Raw genomic sequence first — 20,347 nt, 5'->3', positions numbered from 1 at the left:
TTTTGTTTTACTCATTCCTCTGCTCATTCGAGTGAAGAAATTTGGGCAAAGTTTGTGTTTGTATAAATGATATATTGATTGAATGCTCTTACTTGCAACTAACTAGAAGATGGAACTCAAATCGCTGTATAAGAAATTTTGTTCCATATAAGAACCTTTATTTCTTATGTCCAAAACAATAATATTCACGTCTTGGATGTTTTCTCCTGTTATTTCTCACTACCAATCATAGCATTATCAACTTTATTCCAAGTATGGTTTCCCTGGTCATTATACGATGTCTGCTGGTACAGTTATGGGACATCCTTTCTTGTTTAGATTCAGTGGGAGAGTACTTCTCAACATAGAATAATTTATCATGCCTTCAGCTGATTGGCCACCATAGGCCACATGACTAGTTTGGGCCCAGTAGCAGTTGCCAGGGAGGCGCCCTGGGCAGATGGGCTTAAAGCGAGGACTCTCAACTAATAATTGCAGAAGGAAACGGTACCAGGACTTAGACTTGAAGTCACCTGGCCTATGCAAAATGGAAATTCTCTTAGGAAAAAAAGGGGGTGTGAGGGATTGAGGCTGCAACAGTGAAGACTTCAGAAAAAATCAGTTTAATATTTCAGCTGCATTTTAACTTGGAAATTTAATAAATGTAACATTAACTTGGAAATTTGTAGTGTTCACAGAGGAACTGTCTTCTAGCTATCTAATTACTTATATTTGGAAATAAATCCTAATGTCAATATGGATATGTAATTGAGTGGTTTTCTGATTAACATTAGCTCTTTTAGTAATCTCTTTTAAAATATCCAGAAAAGACTTCAGTTTGAAACAGCATCAGTATTTTTATAGCTTGACTCATGAGGTTTTTTTTTTTTAATTTTTTTTTTTTTTTTTAACATTTATTCATTTTTGAGAGTGAGAGAGACAGAGCATGAGCAGAGGAGGGTCAGAGAGAGAGGAAGACACAGAATCAGAAGCAGGCTCCAGGCTCTGAGCTGTCAGCCCAGAGCCCAACGCGGGGCTTGAACTCACGGACTGTGAGATCATGACCTGAGCCGAAGTCGGACGCCCAACCGACTGAGCTACCCAGGCACCCCATCATGAGTTTTTTTTTTTTTAATGCTTTTTACAAGAAATAAACTTACAAAGTAAATATTGCCTGTTCATCTATAGCTTTATTTATATCTTTCACTATTAATGCATTTTGCCTAGTATCATTTATCAGCACGTTAATTAACGTGCTGCCATTTCATTTTTATGTCTCAAGATTTAGTTGTTATACCTCAGGATCACTGTTACAGACCTGAAATACTGGTGAAGCACAGGTGAAAGAGAAGCAAAAACAAAACAAACAAAAAAACTAGAAAATATTGGGTTTTCAATCTGTTTTGAACCAAGGTAAAAATAAAGACACGGTTACTCCAGGTTGGAATTAGGGAGTCTCACTTTGAAAAATGTTTTAACTGTTTTTCCTTTTCTTTTGAGTAATGGAAACAGAACTGTGCCTAAAGAGCTATCCATTTTTCCTCTGTACCAAATCATGTCTTTGAGCAGCAGACTCCGTTCGGGAAACCTAGTGAGCAGCTTGGCCCTGTCTGTCAATTACCGGTGTTTTTGCTTATTAAAAGAATTCAACTCTCACTGTTTCTTTTTCTGTTTCTTTAAACAGGCATTGCAGCCTCATTTGCGGTCAAGCTTTTTAAAGCATGGATGGCAGAAAAAGATGCCAACTCTGTTACCTCTTCTTTGAGAAAAGCCAACTTAGATAAGAGGCTGCTTGTAAGTGTTGTCTGGATAAGGGGTTGATGTTTCTGTCATGGCTTTGGCAATGCATGACTGAAATGCTTGGGTCTGTGTTAAATCAGAGCATGGTCCCTTTTATTTCTGTATTACTGGCAGAGGGAAATTAATTCCATTTTAACATTTATCATATAAATGAATGGAATCAGAAAATTAAAGAGTCATAAGGGACTGTTGTGATTTTCGGATCTGGATATTTGTTGAGATTATGTTAACATTGATCAGAATTAACCTTTTTTTTTTTTGTAACTAGTAAGTATGCAGATTTAACGTTGCAATATGATAAAGTGCTATCAGTCTAATTAAACATTTCTCATGTGTTAGTTTGGAGATGGGTGATACTAATCTCACATACTTATTAATGTGTTAACAGAATAAGAGTTTAAACAGAATTCCTTGTTTATACCAAGACACCATGGAAATGACTTAGCTATTTAAGAAAGCAAACAAATTTGTTATGGTTGATTTGAAGCTCCCACTATCACAGTTGCTTGATTATGTTTTTTATTTCTCTTTCTTTGTGGTTTTCGAAAACAAATGAGGAGAAATATTTTGTTCTTAATATTTCTATCCACTCCCTACAATTTCTTTCTGCTAGAAGTCACACATGTGCAAAAGACAGAGATTTCTCCAAGTGACATTGCTCTTCTAGTCTAGGACAAAGTCTAAAATTGAAAGACGCCCCTTGGGGCGCCTGCCTGGGTGGCTCAGTCGGTTGAGCGTCCGACTTCGGCTCAGGTCATGATCTCGCAGTTTATGGGTTTGAGCCCTGCTTTGGGTCCTGTGCTGACAGCTCAGAACCTGGAGCCCACTTCCGATTCTGTGTCTCCCTCTCTCTCTGCCCCTCCCTGTCTTGCACTCGGTTTCTCTCTCTCTCAAAAATAAATAAACATTAAAAAAATTTAAAAAAAAAGAAAGAAAGAAAGACACCCTTGCCATCTTCTCTTCACCTTTTCTCTCCTCGGTTTTCACTTCCACTGTGTTTTAGTGTGCAATTCTGTCTGTCAGTCCAAGGGATTACTGTAAAATGGGCTCCTCCCCTCAGAAAATCCGAGAATAATTTTAACTGTAAATGCTTTTATTCTCTATCTCTTCAAGTTCCTTTGTCTCTTGAAATTTACCTTCAAATAGCCTTTTGGGTATTTCAAGTCTTTAGACTATGATAAAGACCAACGATTAACTAGATGATCATCTAGTTGATTTCTGCCGATAATTGTTTTCATTCAGCCTATGTTTCTGTGCCAGACATTCTCCAAGAAGCTATGGAGCCAAGAGAGAACAGGAAGGAAAAGTTCCCTGCCCTCATAGCAACTTACTTTCTCCTGGACTTAGGGCACATCCTTGTGTACAGAAAGAGGAATCATAAAAGATAAGTGAATAGGTTGCCAAGCAGGGTGGAAGTTCGTATGAAGGCAACATATTCTCATCCCTGAGTCTGTGGATTAACTCTATCTGGGCTAGATCCCTCCGTGATCTATACACCTTTTCATTCCGGGACCTAACCTGCAGGAACACTTCCCATGCAAGCCATTCTGTCCTTATGGGAAAGGGCAGAAACACGGGAGATTGAAGTAAACCCCTCCAGTGCAGTCAAAGCTTACCTTCTGCTGGCCAAAAGTCAGAGTGAAGCCTGGCACTGGGGTAGGAAAGTTCATTCTGTCACAGCTTACTGTTCCACCCTTGCAGCCAGACACAGCAAGGAGGGACTTTAATACTCATTTAAAGAGAGGGAGCACATGACTGGTAATAAAGGTACAGTCTGTTATGGTTTGCCACAAAAGACTCAGGTTTATTTGTTTGTTTGTTTTTAAGTTTATTTTGAAAGAGAGAAAGGGAAAAGGAGGGGAGGGGCAGAGAGGATCTGAAGCAGGCTCCGTGCTGATAGCAGAGAGCCCAAACTCACGAACGGCGAGATCACGACCTGAGCCAAAGTCAGACACTTAGCCAACTAAGCAACCCAGGTGCCCGAGACACAATTATCTCTTAAGGCATCGTTCCTCAAAGATGCCCGTAGGCAGAGGTTGGTTAACTTAATTAGATTACCTCATAGATTTATTCTTAGAGTGTCTTTCCTTTTTGAGGAATACATCATTTAACTGTTCCTACTTGGTTTCTATGTCTGCATATGTTTTGGGTATGAGAAGCACAGGTAGAAATTTCTAGCAGAAACACTGTAAGCTCCATGAGGACAAGGTAATCCTCTGTGGAGCCTACCTGCTTGATATTTGCTAACTCAGTGAATGAACGAGAAGCTAGAGGGTCAATTTCACCATCAAGGAGGAAATTTTTATTTGTTTAACACATACAACAAAATTCTCTCTGGCCGTACTAGTACATTTTAGGGGAAAAGAAGCATATCTCAAAGTTTGCAGTTACCCATTTCTGTAATACAGAAGCAAGAAAAACAGCAACTCTGAAAAGAGGGGATGGGAGGCAACAGACTAAATCAACCATTAATTAGGAAACCATTAAGTAGGAAAACTCTAAGGAATATCAGAGTAGGAGGCAGTTTTCAGTGGCAGAAGAAGATCTCTCTGATAAGGTGACTTTTTTTTAACTGTTTTATTTATTTTGGAGAGCACAAGCTGGGGAGGGGCAGAGAAAGAGGGGGACAGATGATCTGAAGCAGGCTCTGCCCTGACAGCAGCAACCCCAATGCGGGCTCGAACTCATGAACCATGAGATTATGGCCTGAGCCAAAGCCAGACACTTAACTGACTGAGCCACCCAGCTGCCCCAAGGTGACATTTGTGTAAAGACTTGAAGGAGTTGAGGAGTGAGCTTTATAGATATCTCCAGAAGAGTTTTCCAGGCAAAGGGAACAGAATGCAAAGACTTTGGGGGCATGCCATGTTGGAGACAGCAGTGGGGAGTGTTTGGTAAGAACAAAAGTATAGATCAGCTTGGAGACATAGCAGGTCCCATATCATCTAGGAACTTTGGCTTTTATTCTCAGTAAAATGGAAAGCTTTGTGGAAATTGGAAAACTCTGGCTTTGCTTTGAATAGACTCAGAAGCAAGAGCAGAAGCAGGGAGACCTTAATCTAGGGATGAGGTGATGGAGATTTGTGCCTGGGTAGGGTTTTTCTGACTAATGCAAACCATGCTCCAAGCCAGTAAATATCGTGATAGGATTTAGACTGACTTTACTTCAGCTTAATCTGAATAATAATCCTCACTGTCTTAAATGTGTCATTTATAAGGACTTTGAATATAGTTCATAAATAAACCCCCAGGAATATGTTTGATATATTCCTCTGAACATAACTTTAGATCAAACTTTGCAGTCACATTCTTCCTAAATTGAATACTCAATGTTGGCACGGAGTAACGGAATAATTACCGGCTATGGGCATAGTCTGCTATGTCCTTAAATATACCTGACTACATAATTTGGGTCAAGCTGTTTAGCCTTGTTGAGACTTAATTTATCCTCTATAAGAGTTTTTACTTTGTGTAATTTTCAGGAAAATAGCCACATTTTGATTCCTAGAAGAAAATCAAAATTAAATTCATTCCCCAAATCCCAAATTTGTTAGACCTTTTGAATGCTAGAACAAATGTCAGTGACTAAATTTCAGTCTGATGTGAAATGTTTGTTTTACCATGAATGCGTTTAATAGCTGCTCCCACCAACTCTTCTGACATTTTGAAACTCCTAACTCAACAGGGGAAGTTATGATACAGAGACTGTTGAAATTTGAGTCGTGTCATCGAAGCCTTTGGCTATGTCCCTCTACATGGTAGCAAAACTATTAGAGATTTTTCTACTGAGATTTTTACTAGAGGCATATAGCCATCGACCATATATGTGCAAATCGAACCACCATAAAAATTTGGATCTACTTTTTAGACTGCAGCAGTCTGAAAAATGTGAAAGCTTTGAAAATTGCCTTAATATCTTAGCTGGGTGTTGAAGTCACACAGGATTAGAATATGACTAAGTGTTACTGGGACTTTTCCAAGCTGTGTAAGGTAAAATGGAAATGAGGTAAAAATATGCAAGCAGCCATGGTGTATTGCTCTTTAAAAATTTCCAACAGAATTATGTAATGAACTGAAGAGTTGGGAGGGTGGGTTTAGATTAGATCTTGCTGTTGCTTAATTTAGAGCCACCATCATTAACAGATATCACAAAAATTCTCTTTAGCTCCAAGCTAGTATTAGACTAATAGCAGCATTTTCTCAGATTGTGAATAGAAGTTCTTGAGATAATAGTCAGTACTGTTTCCTAATATTACCTCACGTCATCTCAGCATTATTAAAACTGACTTTTGGGGCACCTGGGTGGCTCAGGCCATGATCCTAGGGTCATGAGATTCAGTCCTGCATCAGGCTCTGCGCTGAACGTGGAGTTTGCTTAAGATTCTCTCTCTCTCTCTCTCTCTCTCTCTCTCTCTCTCTCTCTCTTTCTCTCTCTCTCTCCCCCCAACTCCTGCACTCTCTCTCAAATGTATATATACTATACATACATACATATTACATATATATATGTATGTATGTATAGTATATATATCAGAAAAACCTGACTTTTGTCCATTAACTTGTAAGTTACATTATTTGCATTTAATTTAGCAAGTTCACTTCTGTATTCATATATGCTATACTTTGAGTAAAGTGAAAGAAAAAGTAAATAATGCTTCAAAATAGGTGAAGCTAGTTTATATAAGTTGATTAGCATTTTTTTCTTTCTCTGTAAACCTGTCCGATTTAGAAGGTGCTTAGCAAATGCTCCAGAAAGATACCCAGGATTCATTCATTTGAAAATCATTCTTTGTTCTGTTCTTCCCAGTGTGTGAGATATTCTAAGTGCCATTCTACTATGAAAAGTTTGTCCTTTGTTGCTTGCTGACATTTGAATAGTTTGTTGTGTAACGGTCTTTTTCCTTTTGTCTTCAAGGAACTCTTTCCAGTTAACAGGCAGAGCGTGGATCATTTTGCTAAATACTTCACTGACGCAGGCCTGAAGGAGCTTTCCGACTTCCTCCGAGTCCAGCAGTCCCTGGGCACCAGGAAGGAACTGCAGAAGGAGCTCCAGGAGCGTCTTTCTCAGGAATGCCCAATCAAGGAGGTGGGGACCTGGACTTATTAGATCACTGCAGAACACACGAATGAGAGGATTAACATCGAAGAGCATAGGCTCGACCTTCCTTAAGAAGACCCACCTTTGTTTACTGCTGGGAACTTAATGTACCTGTTCATACCATCTCAGTTGCAAAGTGTTGATTCAGAATCCTCTGGCATATTCCAGAAATTAATGGTTATTTCCACACAAGTGATTTATTTTATCACACTACTGTGATTAACAAAATATTTTCATCTGTCGAATAGATTTGCCATCTACTGTCAGTTATGCACCATTATATGGTGGTTTTTCCATTTAATCACAGATAATATAATATGGTTAAGTATATGATTAGTGTTTGAAATCAACACTATGTATTGCGTGCATCACTGGGTATGAATATGTAGGGTTTTGTTTTGTTTTTTTAATTTTAAGACAAAAATTTTTGATGGTTTTTGAATTCGTAGCATGGGAAAAGACCAGTTGAACCAATGACTTGTTTGATCATAGTCACAATAACTGCATATCCCTATAATATAAATACTACATTTTTTATAATAATAGTTCATGTAGCTATCGCTGTATCTTTTTAAATTTTTAAAAAATTCCTGCCTGAAGAAAACTTCCCATGTGAACTTTAACAACTTTTATGTGACGATCCAAAAATTAAATGAAGTCCTTTCCTTTTGCCATTTACTTCTGAGTCCCAAACCCTTACCACTGTATGTGCCCTAAGCCCCACATGGGACCTTACATGGCTTAAGACTAGAGAATTCTAGACCGATGCCATCCAGCAGATGGAGGTGTTGGAACAAAAAATATTTCTAAGTCTCATGGCAGTAAGGTCAGCATTATAGTCAGTAACATTTCTCCAAGCAAGACCTTGTGATTTTCCATGAGGTGGAAAACAAAAGCAAACCCAAAAAATGCTGTGACGCTTCTAGATGCAGAGATGTCGCCTGTCTTTGCATCTTTCTCTGGCCAGCGCAGTCTCTGGGAATTAACCAGAGCTTCTTTTTTTTTTTTTTTAATTTTTTTTTTTTTTCAACGTTTATTTATTTTTGGGACAGAGAGAGACAGAGCATGAACGGGGGAGGGGCAGAGAGAGAGGGAGACTCAGAATTGGAAACAGGCTCCAGGCTCCGAGCCATCAGCCAGAGCCTGACGCGGGGCTCGAACTCACGGACCGCGAGATCGTGACCTGGCTGAAGTCGGACGCTTAACCGACTGCGCCACCCAGGCGCCCCTAACCAGAGCTTCTTAACCCATTCCTGATACCTCTGCAACCCAGGCCAACAGGAAAGAAAAGAATGTATTTTCACTAAAAAGGGGCAATGAGGGGAGTGGTAGTTGTGCTATTCACCAAGTCGTAGTGTACTTGAGGTATCGATTATGGTGTTTTATCACTTTTGAGGACGTAACCTCAATTTGTGGTTGTATTTCAAAAGGAAAAGTTTTTTTCCTGACAAGTGTGATATAAAATACATTAGGCTAGGCAGACCTTTTATTCCATACTGTCAGATTTGAGGATAAATTTGCATATCAAACATAATTTTAAGGGGAAAATAACCTGTCCCGTGTTGCTGCATTAATATGTATCATATAAAAAATGGCTTTGGCACTTATATTTGGCAGCTTATTTTCATGGCTCATGAGAGTCTAAAATAATAATTAAGAATGAATTCTGGTAAATCGACTTGTACAAACCCAACACGTTATTCATCTAGAGGTTTAAAGTCGTGAGTTGGAGGTAAAGATTCACAGCTCTGTGAGCTAATTTCAAACCCAGAGAGTCAAACCAGCTCAAGTCGTCTGTTCTGCTGGACCCAAAGGGGTGCTGCATGTAAAAGAATAACTTCTAAGAAACAAAGATTCCCTCTCACTTCCTATTATCCAGCAGCTCCTGGCCAGAGATAAGCCTATTAATTTTGGAACTAAAAATAAATCTGCTTTGAGAACAAATCATTGTGTTTTTCCTCCCTCTTGTAATCTGAGAGTATGTACTGGGAAGGGAGGGGCTGAGCAGAATATTTATCCACCCAAAGCCTTTTACTGACCAGGCATGGTGACAGGGAAACTGCCATCTGCCTGTTAACTCTCTGACCCCTTTTTCCATGAAATGTAGGTGGTGCTCTATGTTAAGGAAGAAATGAAGAGGAATGATCTTCCGGAAACAGCAGTGATTGGACTTCTGTGGACCTGTATAATGAATGCTGTTGAATGGAACAAGAAGGAAGAACTCGTTGCAGAGCAGGCCCTTAAGCATCTGAAGGTACGGGATCAACAGGAAACAGTCTTGGCCACAGACCAATTGTAGCTCTTAACTGTATGATACGTGGGTTCTAACTGCCGTTCACCCAGGTTTGGGCCAAAGGCATTATTTCCCGTCTAAGAGTAAAGTCTTACTAAACACAGTGTCAGAAAACACACAGAATAATTAAAGTTAAAGAGAAATATGGTCTAACTGTATTGGTTTCCTTTTACATGACAAAAATTCCTGGTAATATTTTTGTTTAAGTAAACTACAAATTGGCATTAGAATTTGAAAAGTATCTACTCCTGAAACCAGTATTGTACTGTATGTTAACTAAACAGCATTTAAATAAAAATTCCAAAACATTTGAAAAGTATCTGAGTGGTGGAAGAGATCAACTGTGTAAATAGCATGTTTTTGAGCAAGGATAAATGTTTTTGCTTTCATTAATTGTCTTCTCCCTATAAAACTATATTAAGATGAGTGAAAGACATATCTTCCTTCAGAGTTTACATTTGAATTGGGAAGTTAAAGACTACCTAGTAGAGGGGCACCTGGTTAGCTCAGTCGGTTGAGCATCCATCTCTTGATTTCACCTCAGGTCATGATCTCACGGTTCATGGGATCAAGCCCCACCTTGGGCTCTGCACTGACAGCACAGAGTCTGCTTGGGATTCTCTCTCTCCCTCTCTTTGCCCCTCCCCTCCTCACATGCACACACTCTTTCCTTCTCTCAAGATACAAATAAATGTAAAATAAAAAGACTGCCTAGTGGAAACTAGGTAGCATACAAATTAAAGATAATCCTCTGTGTTTAGAACAGAGGAGTGAGTGAAATCTGCAGGTTAAGTTGATCAGGGAAAGCTCCTTGGAGGAGATTTGTGTTGAAATGAGAAAACGTTGGTTCAACATCAGTGACTAGAAGCCAAGGACAATTAGGACAAAGGGAACAATAGGAATTAAGCCATAAAGATGACCTGTGAGGGTGTCTGGGATGTCTAGGGAAAGAACTCCACACTCCACCAGTACTAAATGTAGCCACCCCAAGACCTCACTCTGCCTCCTTTTCATAGTGCCCTTTAAACAGTAGCATAAGCTACCTTTAATAGTGTCAGAATTTTATTTGGTCTCTTCTTTTAGTGGGTACATTGAGAGAAATCTGATAAGATGCTGGGCTAAAAAATTAATTTTGATTGGACACAATGTTCTAATGAGATAACCCTTAAAGTGAAAGCTTCCTAAAGAAATCTCCAGATTTCTGTTGTGTTTCAAGTATTGTCTCTGTACCTCCCAAGAAAGTTAATGGTTGGTTTTACTCCCCACTTGTATTTCAGCAATACGCTCCACTCCTGGCTGTGTTCAGCTCCCAAGGCCAGTCAGAGCTGATCCTCCTCCAGAAGGTTCAAGAATACTGTTATGACAACATCCATTTCATGAAAGCTTTTCAGAAGATCGTGGTTCTCTTTTATAAAGGTATCTATCCATATTGCCCTACCGCTCTGTTTCCCTGTTTTGTTGAAGGTCTTTGAGGGCCAGCGCAAGGGCTAAGGCAGAGGGAGACATGGGATTCATGCTAAACTTTGTAAGTTTTAGTGAGACAGCCGTATTATGTTAGAAGAGAGAAAGTGTATATGCCACATATTCATGGTCTCAAGAACCAGCCTGATGAAGCCCCTGGGCCCATTGCCAGAAGACTACTGATAAACCGGTTATTATTTTGCGGGAGGGTGGGGGGCTGGTGAAAAAGACTGTAATAACAGAAAGTAATTAGGTCTATTTTTGAATTGTAAGAATTAGCTCTAATAACTATAATTACCAAAGTCTGCCTATAGTATATTGAGATCTTCTCAGATGCCATAAAGCTGACTAAAATTATTGAAATAATTAGCTTTTTACTTTGTATTTTAATTATTTGGCCCAGCCATTCTCCTGTTTTTCAAGGAAATGACTATTTTTAGATTTCCCTTTACTGTCTTTTCATTATATTTGTAAGGATTAGGTTGTCATGGCAACTGGCACTGCCTTCAATAAATGAATGCTATTAGGGTTTTAACTGATCTCCATGTCTATACCTACAGTATATAAAAAATAATCCTGGACTATTCTTTGGTCTGAGTTCATGTAGTTTTATGGGGGAGGAGGGAAGAACACTTAGGAAATAACACATTTTGAACATTATAAAATGTTTGTTAGAAGGTACGGCAATCTTAAATGGCAATTTAATATAGAAAGAAAAAGTAAAGTACAAATTAACATCAGCCAAATCTTTCTTTTCCTTTTGATGTGTTCTTAAATTTGTCTACTTTTTTAATGTGTATTTTGAGAGAGAGAGAGCGAACAAGCAAATTGGGGAGGGCGGGAGAGAGAGAGGGACGCAGAGGATCCAAAGTAGGCTCTCTGCTGTCAGCAGGGCTCAACCTCATGAACTGTGAGATCATGACCTGAACCAAAGTCCAGTGCTCAACCACTGAGCCACTGAGGCACCTCTTACATTTGTCTATCTTGGATGATCATTTGGGCGAATTAGTATAAAAATTTTACATCATTTATTAATGACTACTTTATAGATGTTAATGGCACTTCACAGAGCCTTAACTGGCCATCAAGATTCTTCAGATGGATATATATCTTGCCCCAGGTGTTTGGGTGATAATTTACTTTCTCAGCATTAAGGTATTCGGCACAATCTTTGTTATATCAGTAGGAGAAAGTACTGACTGCTAAGTCTCATTTGAAGTAATTTGGGTTTTCCTCCGGCCAGATCCAAGTTAGGTCCTCTTGGACATGGTCATGAGAGTCAACATCCTAAAACTAGGGCATAAATGGTCTCCATGGTTACCCATCAGAACCAAATCTGCAGATCATATTGCCAGCCCACCTTCTTTAGCAGCCAAGGAGAAACCATGCCCATCTAGCCTATGGCCATTCTGTCCACATGCACCTTAGCAGACTCCACTGTAAACAGGTAGAGAGACCTCTGAAATTTGTTTCCCATTTGCTTTGTGAGTGGCTAGTATTTTCCACTACAGAAAAGTGAACTGTTTATAAACTAGTGCCTAAGCCCACAATTTGCTTTCTTGTCATTTAATAGCTAACCCAACCAGTGTCTCTAACCAAATCTTTTTGTAACTGAAACATATGTGTTGGAACTTTATCTGTAGGAGCACCTCATTTTATTATTGAACTTATTCACCAAAACAAACAAAAAAACCCTACTTTTTTGTCAGTAATGGCATCTATTAAAACACTTTTCCAAATTTCTCATTTTAACTATCAGTGTCAACATCCTTCCCCGTTGACCTCCTTTTAAAAACTACTGACAAAACCGGTTGCTTTCAGTTATCTCCTCTTGTTCGGCCCCATATGCCAAGGAACAGTGACCAGAAATGATAAAATAACCAAGAAATGGGTACCAAAAAGTAAAAAAGGAGAAGAATAAACTCTTCCTTAGGCCATTGATAACTAGGTGGTCACTTTTTAAATAACCAAAAGTTAGTAAGGTCTGTGGAAAGTATGAACAGACCCATGGGAACATAGGAAGGGGTCAATGTCAATTTTATTCTGGCCTAGTTCTTTTTGTAAAAGAAATCAGGAAACTGTAAAGTGAATACCGAAAATAAATCATTGAGAAGTTAAAACTAAATGTTATTTTCTAGGTAATTTCATAATTTCGCACAAAATTGTATATCTAGTCTTTTTCTGAAAGAAGTAATTATATATATATTTTTTTTTCTTGGAAACATGGAATCCCCGAGGAGCGATTATTCCATCCCATTTTTTTTTTTAATTTTTTTTTTTTTTTTAACGTTTGTTTATTTTTGAGACAGAGAGAGACAGACCATGAACAGGGGAGGGTCAGAGAGAGGGTGACACAGAATTTGAAACAGGTTCCAGGCTCTGAGCTGTCAGCACAGAGCCCGACGCGGGGCTCAAACTCACGGACCGCGAGATCGTGACCTGAGCCGAAGTCGGCCGCTTAACCGACTGAGCCACCCAGGCGCCCCTCCATCCCATTTTTTAAGAGAGTTATGGTGTTTACCTTCTTACCTTTTTTGGATAGTGGTCTTTTATTTGACCTAATTTTATCCAACAAATATCTGGGCACCAGGAGACATATGTTATTTGTTTTTACAAGGATTTGGATGTCCTTGTTCTGTATTTAATACACCTGGAAAGGCTTGATAAACAGTGTTATGTATTAAAGCTCTCTTTTCCCAGCGCTATAACACATATGAATCACCTGGAGAGATTGTTAAAACACGGATTCCCCAGGGATTTGGGTTCTTTTTAATTTTTTAATGTTTATTTTTAAGAGAGAGAGAGAGCATGAGCTGGGGAGAGGCAGAGAGAGAGGGAGACACAGAATCTGAAGCAGGCTCCAGGCTCTGAGCTGGCAGCATGTAGCCCGATACAGGGCTCGAACCCATGAACCAGGAGATCATGACCGGAGCCGAAGTCAGACACTTAACTGACTGAGCCAACCTTTGGGGATTCAGGTTCTGAAGGTGGGTCCAGGGTTGGGCCCACAAATTTGCATTTTGAGAAATTTCCAGGTGATGCTATGACTGTTGGTCAGGACCACTTGTCTGATGGGTCATTAAATGCCAGAAATGACAAATTCCGTGAACTATGGTAACATGTTTCAAGATTATACTTCTCATTAATTCCACGTACACATACACATTCAACAAATATCAAATAGTATCTTGTTTGTGTCTTTTATGTAATGATGTGGATTCCTTTTATTTACTATAAGGAACACTTTGCTTTATAGCAGGGTTGTGTTTTTTTTTTAATAGAAATAATTTCTTCTTTCCCATTTAATCTATTATGTACGCACACATCTTCTCTGTATTTCTGGAACTTGAGGATGACAGAAACTTGGGAATTTGATTCCCCATGTCTCTGACAAACCTATTTTTTTTTTAACAAATGCCATTATTGAAAGATTTTTTTTTAAACATATAAATAACAGGGAAATAAAAGTGAATAAACTGTAAATAATAATACTTTTCACTAATGAACTAAAAAAGTGGTGATTTGTCATTTAGTAAAGATTCTCTTTCTGATTTAAATCTAGATTTTTGTATTTCTGTGCAATAGGAAAAATAAATCCATCGCTAACCTTCAATCATCACATTATTCATTTTTGAAATAATTTCTTTCTCTTCCTTTCTAAAGCCAAGTACCATACTCTCAGCATGTCCATCTGAGAGAAATATAAACCTGTCAGGTACTGGCACTATCTGTGTCATGGGTTTTATTGTTTGCAGATACTTCTTAGGTTAATTTCTGTCCCTTGTGGATATTTTTCTGAAAGAAACTTCCTGTTCTCATTCTAAAAAAAAAAAAAAAAAAAAAAAAAAGGTGAGTGGCCTTCTCGCTATACATTATCAATATTCTTAGGGTAAATTATTTTTCACTTAATGTCCCTGTGTGATGCCCGTAATGAAATTTTTAGTTCATTAAAAAATAATGAATTTCCTAAGTTCCAAGTCATAGTTTTTAACTTAAATATGTAAGTAATGTTCTCGAAAGCTTTGCCATTCTCAAACCACTCGTACAGTAATTCCTCTTTGATCATCACAAAAACCTAACATTTAAATTCTAACTCTGCAAATTGAGAAATATGTAGTTGTTCTCATCGAGTTAATTAATCTGTCCATTATACATTTATTGAATGCATAGGAGATGGCAGGCCTTCCATTAAATGCTGGAAGTGAGTTAATGAACAGAATAGTTCCTGAGTTCCTGGATTTCAGAGTGTAAAAGAAAACCAAGGATTACAGTCCTCGTTTCATTTCTAAAATGAGGCTCACACAGAGGGTGATACTGAGGAAGGGCACACAGCATTCCACCAGACGTGATGAGGAAGTTGGCCAGACAGGATAGAGAAAATTATTTTTTAATCTGAGGGAGTTCTACATGCAATTGTAGGATGTCTGCTTTTCTTATGGGACTTGCACTGATATTCTGTATTCCTAGTAGGATTTCTCTGGGAGATCCCAGCAAACACTTTGCTGCTTCTCTCTATTAATGAGAACTCTCCCCACTTTCCCTTAGTGGAGAGAAAAAAAGTTCTGTCTTTATTTCTCAAGAAGTTCTTTCCTCTTTAGATTAGACTTTTCACTAAACAAAAGTTGAGTGTCTTTTTAAGCTTTTCGATGTTTGTGCTTTGCCCCCTAAGTTGCCCTGGGTGGTTGCTTTTGTCCCTTTGTTATTATTTATTCCCCCCCTCTACGAGGAGTACGGTCTTGCAGGCAGAATTCATTACAAAATTAGGCTTTTCTAAGAACTCAGCTTTGCACCTGGTCTCCTTTTCTGCTAACAGTGTATCTGATAAGTTTTACTTAATGATCTAATATCTGTGGTTGACAAGATTTTAGTAGCTGCATGCCCTCTTTCAGCCTCTGTGGGGCAATAAAACACATGAATGAGTTCTCCATCTTCAGAAGAAAAACCTGAGACAAATAATAACCTTAAAGTGCAGCCTCAATCAGCTTTCCACCATGAGCATGGTATCACCACAATTCATTAAAGTGGGGAGTTAACATAGCATTTCCCTATGTGTTTGTCACATTTTAAATTCCATTTGTTTTATAATAATAATAGTTCTGTAGTACTTGCATATAATTTATAAGCTGAAAAGCATACATATGTTGGTTGTATGTGCTCAAAATTGTCCCATTAGGGGAGCATGATCAAAAAATTTGGAACTTAAGCTGTCTAAATCACAAACATCTTAAAAATGTTACAAAGACAAAATATTAAAAAGGACATTTATTTATTTAAAGTTTATTTATTTTTGAGAGAGAGAGAGAGAGAGAGAGCACACAAAAGTGGGTTAGGAGCAGAGAGGGAGAGAGAATCCCAAGCAGGCTCCACACTGTCAGCACAGAGCCCGATGCCGGGATCAAACCCACAAACCATGAGATCGTGACCTGAGGCAAAGCCTGGCACTTGACTGACTGAGCCACCCAGGAGCCCTAAATAGGACCTTTAAGCTCCATGTTGGAGGGGCACCTAGATGGCTCAGTCAGTTACTAGTCCAACTTCGGCTCAGGTCATGATCTCACGGTTTGTGAGTTCGAGCCCCACATGGGCTCAGCGCTGACAGCTCAGGACCTGGAACCTGCTTCAGATTCTGTGTCTCCCATTTCTCCGCTCTTCCCCCACTCCACACACACATACTCTCTCTCTCTCTGTCTCTTTCTCTCTCAAAAATAAATAAACTTTAAAGTAAATAAATAACATAAAATCCATGTCAGAGCTAATAAGTGTTCTCAAAGTCTGCGCAAAGCAGCCTTGCACAAGAACAAGTCACTTCCTCAGGCTGGGAAGCATTTGCTCCTCTCCTCAGCTAACACTGGGATTCGATGGCAGTTTTTCATCGTTGTGAGTGCAGGGTGTGAGTTGGAGGTGGAAGCTAAAAGCTAACAATACTCTAGGACAACTGATTCTGATTTTTACACCGAATTCTTATAGATGAGTAAATCCAGACTTTTTTCTCCCTTTACACTTTGTAGTGTATTTCTTAATAAAAACAAACAAAACAAACTTGATATTTTCTAAAACCAGTCCTGTGCATTTTTCGTCAGTTCATTCTCTTCCATTGAATCCAAGCCAGTTATTAATTTTGAGAAAAAAAAAAAAAACTTCAGGTTTTGGTTATGAAAACATCAGTGGTGTTTTCAATGAAAACAATAGTGGTGTTTTCATTGAAAACAATCTCACTATTTTTCTCATTTTTTGTAAGTTAAAATTCTCTTTCAACTGCACAAACATCATTAGCATGATTTATCGGCATTTTTGGTGGATTGCGCAGGCATTGAGGACAATAATACCCTTTTTATCTGCGTCCCATCTCGTTTCTTACTCTGAAATCTGAAAAGACAACCCATTGGAACATTGGCAAAATATGTAGGCTATCATTTTCATATTTTCCTTCCTAAACATTAAATGGTCTAAATTAATGGTAACTTGAGGGTTTCAAGGCACATTTCTGGAGTTTAGAATTTAAGGTAACGAGTATTAGTAGATAATTCATTTTGCTGGAAACCTGTAAGAAGTCCACCTAATGTCTCTTTTTCTCTTAATGGAGTACAAGGAAAACATTACTCTTGTGACTTAAGATATTATGCTATAAGAGATTCATGACTTAGCAGTAGAATAATCATAGGGGCACCTGGGTGGCTTGGTCAGCTAAGCATCTGACACTTGATTTCAGCTCAGGTCCATGATCTCATGGTTTGTGAGATTCAGCTCCACAAAGACCTCTGCACTGACAGCATGGAGCCAGCTTGAGATTCTCTCTCTCTCTCTCTCTCTCTCTCTCTCTCTCTCTGTGCCCCTTCCCCCACTCACACTCTTAATATAAACTTAAAAAAAAAAGAGAGTAAAATAGGATTTTGACTGTATTGGTCCTGTGATACACCCAGAAAGCTGATCTTCATATTTAATTGTAAATAGCGTTATTACATTCTAGTTATGTGTTTTTATTTGCCATTTTTATTTTTTTCCTCCTAAAAGAGTAAATCGCCTTAAAAGACCAGTCATTTGAGGTTGCTATTTAATCAAGACGTGTTTGGAGTTGGCAGGACACATAGTGTTCTGAATCGCTGGAATTGCTGATTCATTTGCAAAATTACAAAATAACCCAGTTTCCTACCAGCAAATTAGCACTGAGAAAGACTTCCAAGTCCCAGTAGTGACTCACAGATAAGCTTGCAATATATCATACCTGATGAGATGTATATCGTCGTCATCACTAAAGTATTTGCCAAGCTAACTCCCAAAATACAGCACTGTGCTATATTGGAAATGAGCTTGGTTCCTGTTTCTTGATAAGTGTCAGATATGGAGTTCTTTTATAACAGCACTTTTAATATTTAAAGTCATTGCTTTCTATTAAATTATGAGACATAAAGTTGCTTTTTTTTACAAAAACATCATATTTATGTAGTAACTTGGAAATCTTTGCTTTGAAATTGCAGCTGATGTACTGAGTGAAGAAGCAATATTGAAATGGTACAAAGAAGCACATGTTGCCAAAGGCAAAAGTGTTTTTCTTGACCAGATGAAGAAATTCGTTGAGTGGCTACAAAACGCAGAAGAAGGTATGATTCCATTTAACGACTTTGGTGGTCATTTAGCAAATACTTTCTCATTATAATTTAAGGTATCTACCTCTTGCACAGATTTTTGTTGTTGTAGTTGCTTCTCTAAAACTGAAGGTCTTAGGGTGTCTTCCATATCAAGCATCTTGCCTATAATCTTAGCCTTCCTTTCTGAAATCAAAGCAATGAAAAGTGCTATGTGTTAAAAAACAAAAGACAGCCTTTTCAATTATCCACCCTATAGGAGACAAGGGGGAAGAAATCATCAGCAGTTGTGAAAGGAGGAAAAAAAGTATTTGGCTCAATTACACATTATGGGATTATTATTAACCAGTTGACTGGTGCTGAAAATGGGAACACAAGGTGGGAGAATAATAATGGATGAGAGTGAGTCCCACTAAGCCTGAGAAGTTTATTTTAGATGACCCAGAAGGATAAAAGTAATTACAGTCTTCAATAATATTTATGAGCATGCTGCATTATTAGAAAGGCAAAGTTCAACTACTAGGTATTTATCCAGGAGATACAGGTGTGCTGTTTCGAAGGGGCACACGCACCCCAATGTTTACAGCAGCATTATCAACAATAGCCAAAGTATGGAAAAAGCCAAAATGTCCATTGATGGATGAATGGATAAAGAAGTGGTAAATATATACAATGGATTATTATCGGCAATCAAAAAGAATGAACTCTTCCCATTTGCAACTACGTGGATGGAACTGGAGGGTATTATGCTAAGTGAAATTAGTCAGTCAGAGAAAGACAAATATCATATGAATTCACTCATGAGGACTTTAAGAGACAAAACAGATGAACATAAAGGAAGGGAAACAAAAATAATATAAAAACAGGGAGGGGGACAAAACAGAAGAGACTCATAAATATGGAGAACAAACTGAGGGTTACTGGAGGGGTTGTGGGAGGGGGGATAGGCTAAATGGGTAAGGAGCTTAAGGAATCTACTCCTGAAATAATTATTGCACTATAGGCTAACTAACTTGGATGTAAATTAAAAAAAAAAAAAAAAAAAATCCACATCTTAAACTCACCAAGTTGTACATGTTAAATATATATAGCTTTTTGTATATCAGTCATAGGTCAATAAAATGGTTTAAAAAATAAACAAATAAAATAAAAATTAAAAAATGGAAAGGCAAAGTTCATTTAAAAGCAAAAAAGGAATGAATGTTTGACTGTTTTTCCTAGTCAGTGCATGACCAGGGCAAAAAACAATGCCTTTTGGGGGTTGGGGTAGGTAGCATATTAGAAACTCTTTCATGACTCTAAAGGAGTCTTTGGGGGCCCCTGGCTGGCTCAGTTGAGAGAGTCTTCAACTCTCCATCTCAGGGTTGAAAGTTTGAGCCCCATGTTGGGCATAAAGTTTACTTAATAGACATTTTACAAAAGGAATCTCTGAATAAAAAACCTGACTTTTCTCTCTCATCTCTCCTAGAATCTGAGTCAGAAGGTGAAGAAAATTAGATGGCTCAAGAAGCACAATAGGCCACCACACAACACTTTTACTGGGAATGCTGAACCATTTGAGAAGAGAAAACTTGGCTTCCGTTTTCACAAAGGAAAAAAAAAATTAGGATAGGCTGCCCTTGTGCGAAGGGGGAAATGGTTTTTGTTTTCGTTTTGTTTTTAAATGGAGCCCTGAGGCATCAGCTATTATACTTGGGACTCTACCTCTCACTCACTATATGCTAACTTAAAGCCATTCAACAAGGAGTCCAGTAGGTATCTGAAATTCAATACTCAACAGACTCCTCTTTTTTAGCTGTATTTTTCAGGTACTGTGTGGTGAACGCCCCACTGGTGTCTATTACAGGGCCACTTTGGTAGTTGTGTATCTGCTCGTGTATGTGATTTGACAAACCAGTTTTTTAAAATAAATGGCTTTTTAAAAATCTGGGCTTATATTCTCAGAGCTTTTATTTCTTCAGAGCACACGGCTTCTTCCACAGACGACATTTCAGCGTTAGGCTTTTTTTCTCCGTCCGGAATTTTGAAAGGTTCCTCTCTTGTCATCTATAAAAACAACTCTGTTCCTTTTGCCATGATAAGTACCACATCTCAGTTGTCTTCATACTGAAATGGAAATTGACCCAAAATACA

The 20,347-nt window shown here is 38.4% G+C and overlaps 1 protein-coding gene across 3 annotated transcripts in view; it reads left to right on the top strand.

The window, feature by feature from the left end:
• The window catches only part of BZW2 (basic leucine zipper and W2 domains 2), a 63,736-nt gene extending 43,592 nt beyond the window's left edge, over nucleotides 1-20,144 (top strand). For all 3 annotated transcript variants that reach the window (XM_086694906.1, XM_086694905.1, XM_025929456.2), the window contains 6 exons: nucleotides 1,664-1,773; nucleotides 6,695-6,865; nucleotides 8,985-9,131; nucleotides 10,448-10,586; nucleotides 18,107-18,229; nucleotides 19,683-20,144. In XM_086694906.1, the coding sequence (XP_086551032.1) occupies nucleotides 1,664-1,773; nucleotides 6,695-6,865; nucleotides 8,985-9,131; nucleotides 10,448-10,586; nucleotides 18,107-18,229; nucleotides 19,683-19,711 (719 nt within the window). In that variant the 3' untranslated portion in view covers nucleotides 19,712-20,144. The remainder of the gene's footprint in view (nucleotides 1-1,663; nucleotides 1,774-6,694; nucleotides 6,866-8,984; nucleotides 9,132-10,447; nucleotides 10,587-18,106; nucleotides 18,230-19,682) is intronic.
• The last annotated feature ends 203 nt before the right edge of the window (nucleotides 20,145-20,347 follow it).

This window comes from Puma concolor, chromosome A2 (assembly GCF_028749965.1).
Source record: "Puma concolor isolate L17-30 chromosome A2, mPumCon1.1.hap2, whole genome shotgun sequence".
NCBI lineage: Eukaryota > Metazoa > Chordata > Mammalia > Carnivora > Felidae > Puma > Puma concolor.
Note: the sequence above shows the minus strand (reverse complement) of the source record. Positions and strands in the feature narration are given on the sequence as shown.